General features: G+C 42.0%; 1 protein-coding gene across 1 annotated transcript in view; it reads left to right on the top strand.

Annotated features, from left to right (window-relative positions):
• The window catches only part of PTGFRN (prostaglandin F2 receptor inhibitor), a 71,263-nt gene that overhangs the window by 25,327 nt on the left and 26,924 nt on the right, over window positions 1–19,012 (top strand). Inside the window, 4 exon segments of the mRNA XM_065862700.2 lie at window positions 4,039–4,404; window positions 5,259–5,678; window positions 9,304–9,687; window positions 13,736–14,161. Of these exon segments, the coding sequence (XP_065718772.1) occupies window positions 4,039–4,404; window positions 5,259–5,678; window positions 9,304–9,687; window positions 13,736–14,161 (1,596 nt within the window).

The following is a 19,012-nucleotide window of genomic DNA, read 5'->3' as shown; positions in this document are numbered from 1 at the left end:
GACAGCAATGAGATGGTGCATCTAGGTGATGGGACAAATTAATTTAAGTACTTCATGGACCATTACTAGGGAATAAACAGTAGCTCAAAACTGCCTAGGTTATGTCTGGGTTATCTTTCCTCTGTATTATTAGTATGGCAGGCCCCAGTTTATTCTACCTTGAGCCATACTTCGCCCATGTTCCTGGTGGAGTATTTAATGTGTTCCCTTGGGAGAATTCTCTAATCAGGGGCTTGATAAACGGCCATGAAGGCTCTGTGGTTGCTGTACTTTTTGGGTGTTTCTGGCCCAGCCCTGCAAAAGCAGTGTTACCTGGTAGACGTGTCACCTGTCCATTGAGCCCAAGGAACAAGTCCCATCCCTTGTGTTTGTGTGCAGGCCTCCTTACAGGGGCTTCATTACCTTTTGTTGTGGAAAATAGTTCCTTGCAGTGTCATCTGGTGGTCTGGTAACTCTGTAAAAATAAAGATTTGTATTCAGGCAATTAATCTTGTGCTCAGGCAGGTTTGATGTCCAGCATCAGTTTATGATACAGAGCCAGTTTTTGACTTCCTACTAAATACACATCTGTGGTGGTCTTCGTGATACTGAAAAATACTGAATTGTCAAAGTTCTGTTGTTTTCTGTCATTACTGTATACACTGTTCTGTCCTGCTCCATCTGTCTCTATAGTTAAATGGGATTCAAGTGAATTCATTAAGAACATGTCACCTTATATTAGCGGTGAAATATATTAGGTGTCATGAAAAATAAATGTTTTCAAAACATTTACAGAGTTTGAAGCTCTCCTATCATAAAAGCTGAACTTTGATTGCTCTGGAAAGATGGAAGGAATGTGTGTTAGTAACATAGGACACTGTAAGAATAAAATATTTGTAAAAGCTCCTCCTTTATCTGCCAGAGTAAAATGGAGCTCGACTCTTGCCAAGATCAGTGTCTGTAACTCTGTGCCTCTGCTACAGCGACATGAAATGTTAATCCCCGATGCACAGCAAAGAACATAACACCTTGTTTAGTAACTAGGGCTACTCTTCCTGTTGACTGCTGCAGAACAAAAGGCAGAATGCTAAATTTACAGCTTGCTGGGTACTGAGGCTCCTGGCTCATCAAGAAATGCGGCTCATCAAGAAATGCAGCTCACCCTTAGAGTGTGTGCCCTGTGCACGTTCCTCCTTACCTGTGGGCAGGGCACAGCAGGTGCTCTGCGCCAAGTTCTTGTTCTCTTATCATGTGATGTTTTTTCTGTGTGCTTCTGTCTTAGGAGAATCCCACTTTATCTGAGCAGTAACAAATGTTACTGTTTATAAAGTATAAAATTAAAACTGTTCCAGGCTGTCCCTCTTCTCTGCTGAAGTATGTCCCACTGCTTTCCTTCCAACTTTGTGTTAAACTGGGATTGCTTGTGAGTCTGTGCTGTGAGGAAGGGGGGGTTATCATTGCTTTACAGCTATAGGGTATGGACTCTGAGCAGATCTGTTGAGGGGTCCCTGTGCCCCTCTCTTTCCCTTTGGCCTGCCTTCTCTTATGAAGGTGCTAATCACCCCCTACCTTCATTCAGTGTCAAAGGGTCTTTAGTGACCTTGGAAGAAGAGAAACTGAGCTGTCGGTGCTAATCTCAAACACAAACGTGCAGTCCTTGCCACATTAGTCATGCCTTTGTCACCTCTAGATTGGATTAGTGCAGTGCACGGTATGTGGTTCTGCAGCTGAAGACACATGCAGAACAGTGTTGTCTGCTTGTTTTAGTGTCACGGGAGAGTGTTTTCTAGAGAGACGTCACTGTTTGAGGACTGCCCTCAGTCAGGATCCTGAGTTGACTTCTCACACTTGAAGCTGGTTTGATTGTCAGGCAGTGCGTTAAAGCTTACCTGCTGCTGTTACCGCTTTCTGTAAGAGGATAAGTTGAAGGATTGAATGGGGCTGCAACTTAAGACCTAGTGAGGAAATATATCAGAGCCCTGCAGCTTGCTTTATTTTTTGTTGATTATTTTTCTGTAGCAATGATTTTACTATATGGTGCTTGTGTTTAGAAGGATGTCCTTAGAGACACCTGGTTGTGGAACAATACATTGGCAGTGGAGGTTTTTCTCTCCACTTCACATGTGAATGGTGCAAAGAAGTCCAGCTGCCTTTTTAGAACTAGTCAATCACTGGATCAGGTACATAACCGTCTTCTGGGAGGGATATAGGAGGTAAGAGATTAACCCCAGTCTGCATTACAAATAAGTTTAATGAAGTACTAATGTTGAATACAGAAGGTCACAGCAATGAAGAAATTGGACCATTATGACTGAGCCTGTATGCGTGAGCAGCCTGCAAAGCAAAGAGCATGCTGGGAGTTATGAACTGGGGAGGTAAAGACAGTGTCAGTCCTCGGTTTGCTGAACTGTAACTGGGGAGAAAAATACTGCTTTTTCTCTTGTAGTTATACTCAGTGTTTACAGCTGCTTGTGTAGTTTTAAGTGCCCACAGAAATCATGATTCTTTAACCCATCCTTTTCCAGGCTGCTCTGGAGGGGACAAGCTGCACTTTGTAACAGGTTCCCCAGTGGGTGGTTTCTCTCTAGGAGACTGGCTTCTTTGTGCACACCTGGATACCTATTGACATGATGGTTCTGAGCCAGTGAGGGGGGAGGGGGTCTTAATTTACATCAAGATGACATACAGAGTGATAGGAGGGAAAGGCTCAGTGAGTATATTAGCGCTCATGTCATTAGCTGATGTTTTTCCCAGTGTAGCTGGTGAATTAGAGCAGTTGTGGGATGCAGGACTTCATGTGCTGGGGGCTTGTTTGTTTAAATTTGGCTTTGCTTCTGTGGCATCTCACATCAACCTTTTGGTCCAACTGTTTTTGTTGTTGTTACAGCCGTCTACTTGGTTTTAGCAAGGTCTGTCCTTCAGTGTTCTGTTTTTTTCTGTTCTACCCGGCTGCTAAAATATTTTGCTATGGATGTGGAGCTGGTGGGATGCAGTAGGCTGTTCATGCTTGGAGACTAACTTTAGGTAGCATTCCTCTCTTTCTGAAAAGATTTCTCTGGTTGAAACTATGAAGCAAAGCACTTTGCTCTTTTGGGAAGTAACTTGCCAAAATCCACGTGCGGCTGCTGGGGTTATTCTTAGGGCTACAGAGCCAAATCAACCAGAAAAGTATCTTGCTGCATCTTTGCCAGGTCCTCTGGCTAGCTTAAGTGGTTCACACTTTTGCCTGAAGCATAACGTAACAGCTTTGCCAGCCCTCTGCAGAGATCTGCTGTTGTTGTTCTACCCTTCTAGTGAGACAGTCCCAGAAAACATGATCTGAACACCGTGTATTCCTCTGCGCTGAAGGGAGCCTGCTCTGCTTATGCTCCTATGTTCTGGGACTTCCACCAAAGAGGAAATGTGTGCTGGAAACAGGTGTGATTGCAGAAATCTGTTTGAGCAAACTGTGTCTGAAATCAGTTCTTCCTTTAAAATCAATTAGGAAGGCAGGGAAGCTCACCTGTGTTAAAGAAGCCGTGACCCTTCAGGGTAGGAGTGACTATGCTCATTTTTGGAGAAAGTCAACTTACCATTCTTAGGGCCTTCAAGCTAGGGGAGAGTTAGTTTCCTACTTTTAACCCTCTATTGATGTCAGCAGAAGAGTTATAAAAATTCCTGATTATATTATACCCTCACTGTAGTAATGCAAACCACTTATTAATGTTGTTTAAGTGTCTTACATAGCACCTTGGTATTGGAGCAGTGGCTAGTTCTCTCCTGGTTTTTTTTTTTCCCCTGCCTGTGGTTTCCTCTCCCTCAGTATTTTGTTACCTAATGTGTTACTAAATAAACGATGAAACAAAGATTGCCCACAGTAAAATGGTGTGTTTAGGGGCTCCTGCTCCAGTGAGATTAAATATTAATGAGAAATATTGTTCTTGCTGTTTCTATCTTTTCGTAGAGTGGGGTGCCCAGCCTTATTCTATTTCTTTTTTTTTTTTTTTGGTTGGTGTCTCTCCTGGCAATTCCTTTAACTGTGTGTTCTTTCTTTCTTTGTCTCTTTATTCTTCTGCTTAGGTTTCTGCAGAGGGCGTGTTGTAAGGGTGCCCAAAGGTCCTCTTATTCGAGTTGTGGGCACAGAGGTGGTGATCCCTTGCAGCGTTAGCGACTACGATGGACCCAGCGAACAGAACTTTGACTGGGAGTTCTCCCGGGAGGCTGACTTCGTGCGGATAGTGAGTACCTGGGATTCTACCTTCACCTCTGAGGAGTACCAAAAACGCGTGGGCTACGGGGATATCAAACTGAGACGGAGCAGCAACGATGCTGTGGAACTTGTGATTAGAAACATCCAGCCAACTGACCAAGGGAGATACAAATGCTCCACGCCCAGCACTGATGCCACCGTTCAGGGAAATTATGATGCAGAGGTCCAAGTGAAAGGTATTTCTGAAGAGTGAGGTGTGCTTTAAATTTGGTTTTGATATTAATTATAGATGTACCCTTAAGGCTGTTGAATTTCTGTTACTTATGAGCATTGTGATTTTTTTTTTCTTCTTTTTCTTCTGCCTGTTTCAGTTTAATTATCCTAAAGCCAAAATCGGAATTTGGAAAGTATAATAGCAAAGGCAAGTGAGGTGAAGAAGCAAAGAAAGGCTGTTCACTATGAACACCTTTTCCTTTTTTTTTCTGTCTAGTAAATAAAAATGGGAAAACTAAGCAGTGGGTTTTCTGAAGATGTCTGCAAATATTTAATGTTCCTAAGCCTCTGGGTAGAGAGGCTAACTTCAGGTAAAAAACACACCCTGTCTTCCCTGTTATTTGTAGTGTCATTTAGGGATCTTTCTATATGAAGGAGGTAATCTTCCTTTTCCACTTTAGCATGCTGATACGATGGTCATGTCCTAGCTTTGCTCTCTCATTGAGAGTTCTTTAGTAATAACTTTGGAGACTATATTTTTCAAGTGTCTTATCTTTCATTCCTGTGAAAATCAAGATGGTTCTGGATGGGAATAGTCAGAATGATGACATTTGGATGAGAAACTAAAATCAGGGGAAGGATAAATGAATTTGAATGCTTCTCTTGGATTGTTTAAAGTGTAGCACTTCCTTTAATGAATTTTCAGCCGAATTTCCTTGTTCCTGGAATATACTGATGTGTGGAAGGAGGAATGATTGGCCAGGTGTTGCTCTGTGGTATTTTTCACAGCCTCATCTCTGAACAAGTCAGTGTGGGTGTTCTCTTCTTGGTTTCATTTTATGATGTTTGTGTCTTTTGGTCTTTTTTTTTTAAACAGTGATTTCCGATGGCTTATCGGTGAGTGGTTCCAAAGCACGTTCCTCAATGTCTCTCAGGCTGTCTGAGGGTGACTCCTTCAAGTTGCGCTGCTCAGCAATTACCACCTCACCGGAGCACACTCACCTGCATGTGACTTGGCAGATCAAAAGTGGATCAACTTGGAGGGACATCCTATCTTTGACTCACGAGGGCAAATTCCAGCCAGGTCCTGGCTATGAGGAGCGCTACCGTAATGGAGATATCCGCTTGGACACAGGAGCAAATGACACATATCGGTTATCTGTATCCCAGGCCTCATCGGTGGATGGGGGTGCCTACAGGTGTCTTGTGAGCGAGTGGGTTAGAGGAGCAGATAGCTCATGGCAGAAGATTCAGGAGAAGAGCGTGGAGATCGCAAGTGTGGCAATCCAACGGACTGGTGAGTGTTACTGGTGGGCTGGGATCACAGCTTGTAGCTACAGCACTGCTGTGTCCAGACTGTGATACTTTGAGAGCTGAAACTGCGTAAGCTTAACTAAATGAGGATATTTTCCAGGAGAGCCTAGAGTGCTATTTGGTTAGCTTGCCTGTTTACATCTGAGACAACAGAAAATGCTTGGTGCAATTTTTCTAGCTTTTATTTTGGGGACAAGGGGTGTGATAGCATCAGAGGGTTGACTGGAACCTCTTAGGTGCTTAGACCTAGATTTGGTCTCATCCTTAGTTCAGATTGCTTCTGGGTTTTGTATTTCTTAAATAAACATTGTATTTAACCCATTAACACCCCAAACCTTCCTTCTGCTCTCTCATTAACATAGAATTGTCCAATAGCACTGAAAAGCTGCACTTGCCCTGTAAAAGTGGCTTATGGTGCAGTCACAGATGTGAAGCTTTTCTGTATGTTGTTTATTACAATAGCACAGAAAGATCAAGAGAAAGGAAGACGGCAATGATAATTTATTGGGACAAATTATCCGGCGATTTTTATCACTGACACTGGATCACTGGTCTGATTGCTCCATCGTGTTGGCAGCAGTCTAGGACAGTGATGGTTCTGTTAAACATACCATGACATGTTTGACTAAGGAGACAAAACTACATATAGTGCTGTTCTGAGGATATCTGGATATCCCTACCCATATAGATTTCAGGAGTAGATGCACTAAGCACTTAATTGCATAAGCATTAACACTGCTAGTTGGAGGATGGAAAGCAGGGTGTGATGCATCTTGTCACTCAACAGGTAGAAAAACAGTCAGTGATGGTCCCTCAGAAATGTGAGATTATTATAATATTTTAGAAGTATTCAGACAGTAAAGGGTATATTTTCATTTTTGTAATCCTTTAATCACTATGTGGAGAACTTAGAACTGCTGCTTTTTTTTGGCTAGCTCCTTTGGATGTAGTTTTAGTATCCTGGTGGTACTTAGCCTGTGAAATTTGACAGGCTTAACCTGCCCTCCCTTTTTCAGGGTGTCTTTTACACAATGAAGCTTGCAGGTGCTCCCTGCTGCGACAGGGCTCACTTAATTTTGAACTGTAAGTCTCTGTTTTGTCATACTTCTGGAAAGTTTAGTTTAAGTAGGTGGGCTTTCATCAGTGACTGAAAACAGGGTAAGGATGGCCAGGACCAGTAGTAGTGCAGTTTTTTAATGTGGTTTGGATGTGTGGTTTTGCGTGTGGGTTTTTTTGGTTGGTTTTTTTTTATTTTTGTTTAGGGATTTTTGCTGCCATTTTTAGCTCAGCAGGCACTTTGGCTGAGGTATGAAGGTTTTTTAAAAGTTTTACTAAATGAGATAGGTTATTCTCCAGCAAAATGTTTGGGAATATTTTTTCCCCACACACCCTGTAGTAGGACTTTGATAGCATCTTGTGCTGATATCTGAGACCTCTGCAGTTGCATACTAAAATGAACTTGAATTGTAAATGGTATGCTTGGTTGCTGCACTTCCCTTATTCTCACCTGCTGTAAACTGTGAGGTTGAATTTGTAGAAACTAAATAAAAAAATTAATAATAATTAAAACAAAAACAAAAACAAAACAAAAAAAAAAAACAGAACAGAAAACTACAAAAAAACCCCACAAACCCAAAAACCAAAAATAAACAACAACAAAAACAAAACAACAACAACAACAAAAACATACCAAAACCAAACAAAAACCAAAGAAAACAACACTGTCACCACCAAAAAAGATGAATTAACAAATCCAATGAATAAAGTCAGGCACAGGTTACTTGTGTAACTGTGTCGTTTGTTGTTGTTTTGGTTATTTTTTCTTCTGTTATTGCTTTTCTGTCTACTTGCCCATCACTTTCATCTCCTAAAATAACGACATCTTTGGGCTCGACTTTGTTCTAGTATCTCTTTTTTTAATAGTGCCTTGCACAACAGGTATATAACCCTAAGTGAGGCCTTCAGACATATCAGTAACTGAAAAAAAGGGTATTGAGAATATACATAGGGGTAAATTCTCTGTACGCATATACTGCCAGATTCTGAATGCCCATCACTTTTTCATGAAGACAGAAATATTTCTAGGAGAAATGCTGCTCTTAACCTTGCAGATGAATCCTTTTATCTATTCTGGTATTAGTCTGTTAAATTAACTAGGTTTTCCTACTGATTCCACTTCCATGATAAGACAGGGAAGTCCAAGTGAGATACTCATCACACTGTGGACTTTGATTTACCACTTGGGTGGGGCCTGCTGCCCTCTGTTCAGTTTGACTGCTCTGCGCTATCAGGTGATGAATGGTGAGATGAATATTGCTTGGTTTTATCGATAGCAATAGTTGTGGCTGCTGAGTTTGGTTTTGTCTGTTATATATTGTTTCTCATTCCTGATGATAATCCTAGAAAGCTGTTACAGGTGGGCACCTATTATGTAGTAAGTAGAGTATGATTTTACCTGCAAGGCAGGAATCTGTACTTTTGCTCGTGGTCTTGGTTGTAAATCTGCTGAGAAGATCTACTGATGTAGCAGCCCTGGCCTAAGCTGAGACTTTAAGAACAGCTGCATTACACACTGTGGGAACAGTGCTGTGCTGAGATCCAAATCTAATTTGTAGGCAGTGTAGAATGAGGGAATGAGCAAGTGGAGACATGCTGGCCAGGTACCTTGTTGAATGATTTGCACTGAGGTTTACAAGCAGCACACACAGCACCCCTGGTTCACCGCTCACCAGTAATTAAGGCCAGCTTTTCAACTGATCTTGACACTTTAATCCCATGGCTTTCTTTTAACAAAGCCATGGCTAGCCTCATAATCTACAGAATGCAGAAGGTCCTGTTTGAATGCTGGCTATGACCATATGTGCTATGTATATTAAAATGTTCACTGGCCAGTGGAGGAGTTTGTTAAAGGTATTTTAAGTGGCTATTGGCATTGCTTTGAAGTCCCCAGTGTGTGTTGGTTAAAGCAGTAAGTGGAGGAGTCAGCAGTATGAGGAGTTATTGCTGCCTTCTATTTGCTTCCATTTCATGTTTCTGCAACACACCTGAGGTCATTCAGGACTCCAGCATGTGGCTGTGGCTACTTCTCATCTAAATGTGCTTTGCTAGAGGAGCTCAAAACCACTTCAGCAGAAACTGAGTTCTAATGTAGCTCCTAGTGATTTCAGTGGACACTTTCTCTTCTATGAGATAGCACTGAAACACCTGGACCCTCGTGGGAGAATGGAACACATTTTCCTACTGTGCAAAGCTCATGTGTGGTCTGTGATTGGGACAAAGCCTTTGTGGACCAGTTGATGCTGAGTTATAAAAACCCCGTTCTCACTCCTTTCTTCCTAACACTCTCAGCTTCCAAACTTCCCAACACATCCCTTGCTTGACTGATGTATACTTTGCTTGTAATAGGTAATGCAGCTCAATAACCAACAGGCATATGAAGGTAGGGCTACTGAGCTCCTTCAGAAGCTTCTGTAGTAGAATCTGAAGTCATGCATAACCTAGAGCGGACTCTTTTTTTTTTTTTTTTTTTTCTTTTTCTTTTTTTAAAATTTTCTTTTTTTTTTTTTTAATTATATTTTTGTTTGAATTTTTGTCTCTTCATTTCTAAGCTCTAGATGTGGTCATCTCAACAAGCAATGTGTCTGTGACCGAAAGAGACTCCCTGGATCTTACATGCAACATCACAACAGACAGGAGTGGCATTTTCCAAGCAGAGGTGATATGGTATTTTTCTGCATCACCTGATGATACCTTGTCAGATGCTCAGGTTTTGCTGAGCATGGACCATGATTCTGTTGTCAGTGATTCAACTCTCATCAGTCTGAGCCATGTAGATAGGAACTCCTATCGCCTGTTGGTACGTGATGTGGATATAGAAGACTCTGGCTATTACTTCTGCCAAGCAGCTATCTGGGTACCACTGCACAACGGGAGCTGGCATAAGGTGGTGGAGAGGACATCTGCACCAGTCAGTGTGATGGTGACAGCATTAGGTGAGTGATTCTACTTTCAGACTTCACGGGTAATGTACCATTCATTCCTTGGTCCCTTCAGAAAAAGGAGGGGACCTTGCAGAATCTCTTCTGTGCAAGTTTGTTTCTTGTTTGCATCTGTCATCTGTATCTACAGTATCTGGGTTCAATCACTAGAGAGACACTACATCCTACTGATGCATTTAGAATGGAGCATGACTTTATATGGCTTTATTCTCCTCCCTCAACACACATGTCTGTTTTATGAGATGATGTCACGTAGCTGTTGAGTAGTGTGATTGAGAGAGACCTGGCTTGTAGCCAACTTAATGCCAGCAATGTGGATTAGCATAGTGGCCACTAATGCAGATTTTACTGCAGTATTTAATATCCCACTCTGTGTGATGCATTTTTCATCATTCAGTCCTAGAGATAAGTGGATTTTTAGACTTTTTGGACAAGCAAAGGATGATTTGTGCACTCGAAGTTATGGCTTCCATGTGTTATTTCAGCATTTCTGCAGCAAGTTCTTTTAATTCACCAGTGTCGGGGGGGGAAGGGAATCTACAGAAGCTTGGTCCTCTTTTTGTTCTCTCCTTTTTTTCCACCAGTTGTTCTTGGTGGTTTTGCTTTCTAACAGTTCTAATACCATCAATATAATTTTTTTTTTTTTTTTGCAAGGACCTGGTTAGAAGCAGCTGTGTTTAACAGTTGTTCATGTAAGACTTGTTGCCTGAATGAGGAGCAGAAGATGTTGGTAAAAGATTCAACAGGCTTATCTGATCTACCTGGCCTACAAGAGCAGACTGACAGTATCTTTCCCTATGCACCTTTCCCAAGACAAATCTGTTTTGGAAATCCACTGTCTCATGTGCACCCTACAGATTGTGAAGCTTTTGCTTTGCATTATCTCAGCTGAATTCTTTAAGCTCTGGAGATCTCTCTTTATGCAAATACCCTTAGAAATAAAGTTACTTGGGAGAAATACTAAAAATGAAACTCCAGCAAAAGTTCTAAAAAACATGCTGTTTTGTGGCTAGGTCTAGATATGTCAGCCTACCCATCCTGTCTCCTAGTTTAATCTTGGGAAGAGAAGAGATTCAGTTTAGAAGAAATGAAACTCAGGGTAGTGTTGCAGGATGCTGTAGGTAAGGTATCTGCATCTGCTAAATTTCACAAAATGTTGGCTGTGCTGGAAGCATGGATGAACCTAGCTGTGAGCTGGGGGAGAACTGGCAGAGCTGTAGTACCTGATGTTTGTTCCCAGCTTTGACTGGATGCAAGTCTCTGGGCCTAAAACCTCTCAATCTACCCATTTAGAGCCTTTTGTCATCCAAAACTGGTGGCACTGTCCTGTTACAAAGGTATTGCTCCTCCACCATAAATGTACTGAATGATGCCAGCATATAGAGAGCCCACACTGAAGCCTGGTTTTCAGAAATAAATAGCTGTGTCACAGGGTTAAGTCCTAGTGACAATGACTTTAAATTTTGCATTTTAGCATTGTACAGAGCAGTTGAGCCGTGGCCGTTTCCAAGTACACTTGTAATGTATGCTAGAAGCGCGCAAGTGATGAACGTCTTCCTTTCCTGTCCTCATTCAGCCATTCAGATTGCACATGCAGCTTGAGAGTGTTCCCTCCTTCCCCCAGTTGTGTGTGTGTGTGCACACAGGTTCATACATGCACAGGTGTACTGCATGCTCATGTACTCTCATAGTGCCCATACCTGTAGGACTCTTTCCATTCCAATTTGGCATAATTTGGGAACAGGAGAGAATAAAATCTGTTCTTGAGCAGATGCTTGGTTGCTAGGGCAAGGGAAAGAATAAATTTTTAGCATTTAAGGTATTCAATTGCAGCCAGAATTCACTAACCCCTCCTCCTTAATGGAAGTTAAGAGCTGCTGGAGTATTAAGTCATTGAACTGTCAGTGAGGCAGTTCTTTGACAGCTGACAGAGTAGAGGAATGAGGTTTATCCAGCTAGCCTTTTATTCTTTCTAAATCCTCTGTTTGAGTGTCTGTCAGGGTGAAGCGCCTATCTGGAGTGGTGCTGTCAAAGCCAAAACTCTTTTTAGCTGTCCTTCCCCTGCCTGCAAATAAAACAAACCTGAAGTGATTTTCTAAGAACTCCAGTTTCTTGCAGCTTTTTCCTTCTGGTGTTCTTGTCTAGAGTACATTTCTGATTTTATAGTCTTTGTTGCTGTGAAAATATTAATTGGTCTTGAATGCCTTCTGGTTTTGGGTGGAATGGGAAGCAAGGGGGAATTATAAGAAAATTGCAGAGCATGAGCAATGTATCATGAGGCCCCGGAGAAGACTAGTCTTTTGAGAATGAGACAGGAAAAGTCATGTAATTGTAGGATCTACGGGGAGTGACACCAAAGTGGATTTTGGCCACATTTAATAAATAAACCATGGTTTGGTTACAGCAGAGGAATTCTGTGCATTTTTATTTCGCCTTATACTGAAAATGCACAGAAATCTGCACTTATGTTGACATTGGTACTACGGATTTACATAAACAGTACTTTTATGCTTGTGTGTTACCTAACACTGCAGAAACTTACCATCTGTATCACTAGATAGTCTACTGTCTGGTGTGTATTAATGCCCTTGTCCCTGCTAGATGCAAGGACACTGCGCGCATAACACTTAATGGTGAGAGAGGTGTGCTGCAAGCTGAAGTAGCAGCAATCAGCTTGCTTGATACAATTGTTTTTATCCTTTGCGTCTGAAGTCCAAAAGTGCATGTGTACACACAGTTTGCACAGCAGTTCTATTAAGATGCTTTATTATCTTGGCTTGTTGGTGAGCTAAGCCTAAGTATTTTAGCCTTGGATTACCTTCTCTGTCCCAATTATAGCTTTGGTTAATTGTTTCTAGGAGGGCAAAATGCCAAATAAAACATAAAGCAAGAAATAAATATAGAGTGCTGAATACACTTACGATGTAAAAGCCACGTGATGAGTATTGTCCGAAAAGTTGGAAAGCTAGTCTTTTTCTGAATTATAGTAGACAACAAGGCACAAATATATTCTAACACTAGTAAATAAATATGCATTTCCTTTGTGGTATGAGGTTCTTGCTGTAATCTTTTTGCTTTACTATCTCTGTAGACTGAAAGAAAATAGTCATGTGGCTGCCTTATCGCTTTTAGGCTTTGGACAGCAAGCTATTTCAGATTTAAATACTACAGCACCATTATTAACCCATAAATTTCAGGCATTCTTTCAAGCTTAAGGTGTTCTAGCCTCGTAGCTGTACAACATGTACTGGTCTGTACAGACTATGGAGCTCTTTTGATCTACGAATCTTCAACTCTTAACCTGCTTAGTATTTATTATACTGCCTGCTGAAATTTACTGTGCACCATTATTGGCACTGGCTGTGGTCAGTGCCAGTGGTAGTACCTGTGGCCGCCCCCCCCCCCCCCCCGCCTTTTTGTTTTTCTGTCTTAGTGTGAGTAAGGCTTTTGTTTTTGGAGTTGTTTTGTAGGTGTTCTTAAACTGTATTGTAGAGACATAATGGGATGGTTCAGTGTGGAAAAGAAGGCACTTCAGGATGGGAAGTGGCCTCTTATCCTGGAGAAGAGTTGGGGAAATGGGATGTCTCTGGTCAGTCCAAAGTTAGAGAATAACCAGTCCCCTGTTGCTGCAGGCAGCCGCAGGCATTTGAACAGGTACAGAAGGTGACTGGCTGGGCTGGAACTGAACCCACATGGTGGGTTCTTACGGCCAGGCCTAAAGAAGGGAATTCTTTTGCCTGACAAGATCTTAGTCCTGATTTTTCTGAAGTGGTCTGACTAGACATATGAAACAAAAGGTCTTGTTTGGAAATGCAGGCCAAGGGGTACTTGTCTCAGACTGGTACAAGTCTGAGAGCTGGGGTCCAAGTTACCAGTCTCCAGGTTTTGTAAGAAAAATGCATATGCTCTCACTTGGCTTCTAGCTCAGGTGCTTTCACAGACTGGATGTTAGAAGTTAGCATTATCTCTTAAAAAGTCCTGGCACTTTCTCCCTTCTGCTCATACCTCCTAACCTCCTCCTTCTGGGTTTCCCCTCCTGCAGAGCCAGACTATGAAGTGTTTCTGAATGCCTCTAAAACACCCAAGTTTTCAGATGACCCCACAGAGCTCAACTGCAGGATCATAAACTCACAGGACACCGAAGCAAACATCCGCTTCACCGTTTCGTGGTACTACAGGCAGCACCTGCATAGTGATGATGTGGTGACAGAGGAGCTCCTGGCCATGATGGATGCAGACTGGACTCTGCTGCCTGGGGACAGGAGCAGAGAGCGGACTCAGAACGGGGAAATAATCTTCTTTAAAAAGGCTGTTGACACCTTCAGTTTACGAATACAGTGGACTTCAGAAAATGACAGAGGGGATTATTTCTGTGTCATCTCTGCTTGGAGTAGGCACCGCAACAACACCTGGGTGAAAAGCAAAGATATGACTTCTGCACCTATCAGCATTTCCTGGGCTACACAAGGTAGGAACCTTGCACTTATTCACTGAAAGATCTGGATAGCTCAGATAGCTTTCTCTTGAATATGGCTGTCAGCCAGAAGGCCTGCTGATTGGCTTTGGAAATGGAGTTCTGTGTTATGAAGAGGGAAAAACAGTTACCTTGTGTAAAGGTCTTTTATTTGTGAAGGAAACTAACTGCTTAACATCACTCACCAGTTTTATGCAACAGTTTGGAGTGTAAATGCAAAGCAGAGATACTGTGCTAAGACTTCCAGGAATCGGGCTGTAATTGTGGCAAGGGTGGCATCCAGCCGTGATGTTGGGATCATTGTCCCCTTTCATGACTCTGAGTATTTTGGTCTCTCTAGGATGCATCTTGCTGCTAGCAACAGGGATGTCTTGGGGTGAAAAGAGGAATGTCACTCACTTCAAGTCTTCTCTGTTTTGTCAGTTTGAGAGTTTTGTTTTTTTTCTCTCTCCTACAAGCCCATGTTAAAGAGAGTGCTTCTGAAGAAGTTCATGGGCATAATAGTACCACAGTATCAATAACTGAATGGCGGAGCAAAGTCATCCGGTGATTTGCTTGGTTCTGGGCCTTTTTTAGGCAGAAGTGAAGTAACTCTTATTTAAACCAACTGTGGGAGCATTTCTTAGAAGAGTTACCTGAATTGCTTAATGCTAGTTTAAAATAGATGTTTGTATTTTGGATGTCCTGTAGAGTGATACCCTTTTGGCTTGGGTGTGAGGTTATGCAAGAGGGTCTGTGGCACAGGGGCAGAAGGAATAGCAGTATTATTGTGGGATGTAACATCTTTGGCAAAAATCTGTGCTTAGCTAATATGCATTTATCCCAATAGATTTGTTTAACAGTCTAGCTCAGGCAGCCACAGGCAGAGAACTATATTTCAGAGACAAGTAGTTTGTAATCAGTTTAAAGTTGTTTAGGGATAGTCTCTAAACAGCAAATTGGAGAGGTACTGCTCTGATTCTGCTTCAGTGGAGAGAGAAATAGTGGGCTGCTTGCTCGGTACTCCCTTCATCCCCAGACCAAGTGTGGTCCATGAAAAGGTTTTTTTGCTGAAGCTGGCTTCTCCAGCAGGAATGAAATCTTTCATTAATGCTGAATGCTGGTCACAATTAGTTCGGTTGTTATGCCACAACACGGAGTGTGTGTGTATGTGCATGCACACATAATGGATCGTCGCCCTTGGAGCAGCTAGAAAGACCAGCTGGAGTTGAAAAGTCTCAGCCTGTGTTGACATTTCTGAGGGAAAACAAACCATGACAGGTGTGAACATTCCCTCGTTTCTGGTTTTATTCCAAAAACTCTGCTAATTTTGCAATGCAAATGTAAATGTTATAGTCCCCATGCTGAAAAGTACATTTTGTTGGCAAAACTTAGTATGGGATTTATGATGTGAAAGAGAGCTCTCCTACAAACACCTTTTCCTCCTGAAAACGCATGTTATATGTATATAAGTGGGGGAGGAAGGGCAATATATAGGTTTGATTTCCCCTTCTTCCCTTCCACCCCTCACACACCCCCTGCTCTTCCAGTAGTCGTGCCCTAGATGCCTTTCTCTGCGTGCCCTGTCCCCTGCCATAACCTATTCCTGTGAGCTCCAGACTCAGCTGAGAGCCTCGTGGTGTAACCAGCAACTCTGAAGGAGTTAATCTGCTGCTGCCTCTGCTCTCTTACTGTTGTTTTGACAAGTATCTCTGGTGATTTGAGTCCCTAACTGCTCCCACTGCTTATAAAAGCCAGCAACCAGGCTCCCACGTGTTTGCCTAAGGAGAGAACAGAAATTTGCCTCTTCCTTGGGTAGCTTGTGCGTGCATAGAGACTTTTCTTCTGACTATTTCATTACTTGCATCATCTGTGTTAACTTTAGAGCAGTTCTCGGGGGGCTGGGGGAGGAGAAATGGTTTTGTGTTGTGTCTGTGAGTCAGTAAGCACAGAGGGGTGTTCAGGATAAGGAAGCCCTTGCTTGAAATGTAAACATCATGTGAAATGTCAAAGTCTTTTTTTGTGCCTTGTATAATAAGTTGCATTTTTGCCCTTTTTAACTGAAGGGTTTTTTTACGTTCTTTTTCTGTTTTGTTCTTTTGGGACCAATAATGCTCACATGTCTTTCTGCTTACTCAGCTTTGCAAATGCAGCCAATCACTATCATAGATCACTGTTGTTTTTGACATGATCTGCCTGATTTGTTTCTTCCTGTCTTTCTTTTACCCTCTCCCCTGCCAAGACGACAAAGCAAGCATCTTTATCTTACCTTGAAAGTGAAAAAGCATCAGTTATATTGTAGCTATTTATTTATTTATTTAGAATAAAAGTTACAATCAGTAAAAAGGGGTAAAGAAAGTGAGGAAACCTTTTTTGATTGGCTCTGTACATGATTTTTAACACAGAAAAAAAGTTTGGTCATGTAAAAGATAATTTTATTTATTAATTTGAATGTGAGTACTGCTTATATATAAACACAGTTGCTGTTTGCAGTGGAATGCAGAACTGGTGCTTGTTTCCTAAACAAGTGTTGTCAGCTTTGCAACTGCATGGAATTCTTTGCAAAATAGAACATTATCTCTTAAGTGAAATTCCAAATCTCAAAGGTACTATTGTTTGGGGTTTTGTTAATACTTGTGTCTTTGATTTACGAAATAATTCTATTTAACGTAATGTTACTTGTCCTACAAGGCCCTCTCATCATATTTAACTGGGAGCAAGGGCATCTCAATCTTTCAGAAAGTCCTGCGAATAGAGAACAGGTGATAGTTCTACCACCCACTTTTCTTTACCATTGCTGCTGTATAATAGACACTGCATAGTACAGACCTGCAGTTCCTCCTGAGCAAAGAATTTGCCATACCCATGGCACCAGGGTACCAGGTGCATGTGCCACTTCAGGTGTAGGAATAAGAAAGTGCATTGAGTTAGGTGTACAAGCCCCATTTGGGGGTGGCTGTGGTTCTCATGCCTGTGACTGTGTGAGGGTTTTATGCTCAGGGGAGCAGGCCAGGGAGGCTGGTCTAGTTGTGTGTGTGCAATGGTGGGGAGAGCCATTGCATTGTATGTATGTGTATCAGGCTGTAGTTTAGGCCTTAGTGTGCTTGCTGTGTTTTCAGAGCTCTTGGTATCAGAGCTGCTGGGGCTACAATTGTACCTCAGGGTGTTGTATGGCCTCTTCCTTCTATGAAGGCAAAACTGTCATTACCTTAATGTCTGTTGCATTCCCTGTACTTGCAGTCAAGCTAGTGCACCAAGGGATGAAGAAGCTTTTATGAATATTGGGATGGCATTGCTTGAGGCTGCTGACGTTAAACTCAGGTTAGCTAGCCATGGCCATCATGCTGCTTCTCTGACCAGAGACAGTGGAATGCAGGGAAGGTGTTGTTTCCTAAAGTCTCCTTGCCCTTGTAGCTGTTAGGCTTCTCTAGAAATTTGACTGGCTTAGATTACATGAAAATTCTCTTTAGTCACTACCCAGGAAGTACTCTTGAAGCTGAGCATGCACTTTGTGGTTGAGAGCAACAGGAGGATTACAGTGTGGCTTAACCACTTGGACTGGCCAGCTGTGGAAGGCAGAACCATGCACTGTCAGGCTCCAAAATACAGTTTATTACTCAAATTTTATCTGAATCATTTGGCTAGAATTTCTTCTGCTACTAGTCCTCTGTCTTGGAGTAGTGCCCAAACTGGTTTTAAGATTTGGGTATGGTTTACTTAGGATCTCTTCCCCTACGACTTTCCAATGTAAACTCTGCAGATTGCAGCTGCCTGTATATGACTGACTGGGCTGTCTTTTATCATGCTTTTCATTGATGGAGCTTGCAAAAAAGACATGAGACTCTGCATGGGATTGCAGGTGTGTAAGTGGAGGGGCAAGCAGGCAGGTAGTGGTCAAGGCACAGAAATTTCTTCCTTGGCAATTCTCAGAAGAGCAGAAATGAGATTTTTAGGCTGCAGTTTTCGGAAGGAAGTGTTCTTTGACCTTTCTGGCCCATCCTATGCTGTAAGATCTGATGAGTGGTAATGTTAACATAGGAAACATGAAGAAACTTCTTTTTCTCACTTAACTTTCCTTGCAGATTACTGTTATTTCTAACCTAAGTGCCCAATCATTGGTCTCTTTCCCATAATGTTGACTGTCACACACAGAGACAACTATGTGCTTTTCTAGGTGGGGGTGATGGAGTGCTAATTACATTTCATCTGCTGCTACTGAAGGAGAACAATTTTGGCACAGAACCATTCTGTGAAGGATGGCAATCCAGGCTTTTCTAGTTGAAAGGATATGGGACTTTTTTTTGGTTGTTTTACTGTACTACTTATGCAGGTCTCTAATATTATTGCAGGTTCAGGAATGTTCCTTTGATTTTTTTTTTTTGGCTTTCTTACAATAAGAAACATTCAGCACCTGTATGTGCTGGTTTTTGTGTCCCCATCTCTGTTCTTGTCTGCTTTTCTTATGGTATCATGTAAGAGGAGTTGCCTCTGCCTTCTTTATTCATCTAACCTAAGGAGCTTTGGGTTTTAAATGGTAGAAAAAGCCTTTGAAAGGACTTTGATAAGAATATATCTGCCTGCTCTCTGTTCAGCATCCTAATTTCTAACCCTTTCTAATTCTACCCCTATTCTCCAGCTGCATCTCTGGACCTCAGGTGTTTTCTTCCCCAAACTGTAAAGATGGTGTTTCTGCTGCTGTCCCATGCAACCAACACTTATTTCTCCTTTTTCTTTAGCAAAATTAATTGGTAAAAGCAGCATTTTCTATTGCCCTCAAATAGAAAGTCAAGATGGGATGTCTAGGAACAAAGTTTGTTCTGTCCTTGCAGTGGACAAGACACTCCCATGTACTGCTGCCTGACCGTG

The sequence above is a fragment of the Patagioenas fasciata genome, chromosome 1 (assembly GCF_037038585.1).
Source record: "Patagioenas fasciata isolate bPatFas1 chromosome 1, bPatFas1.hap1, whole genome shotgun sequence".
Taxonomy (NCBI): domain Eukaryota; kingdom Metazoa; phylum Chordata; class Aves; order Columbiformes; family Columbidae; genus Patagioenas; species Patagioenas fasciata.
The sequence above is the reverse complement of the archived record's forward strand: the minus strand, read 5'-3'. Positions and strand labels throughout refer to the sequence as shown.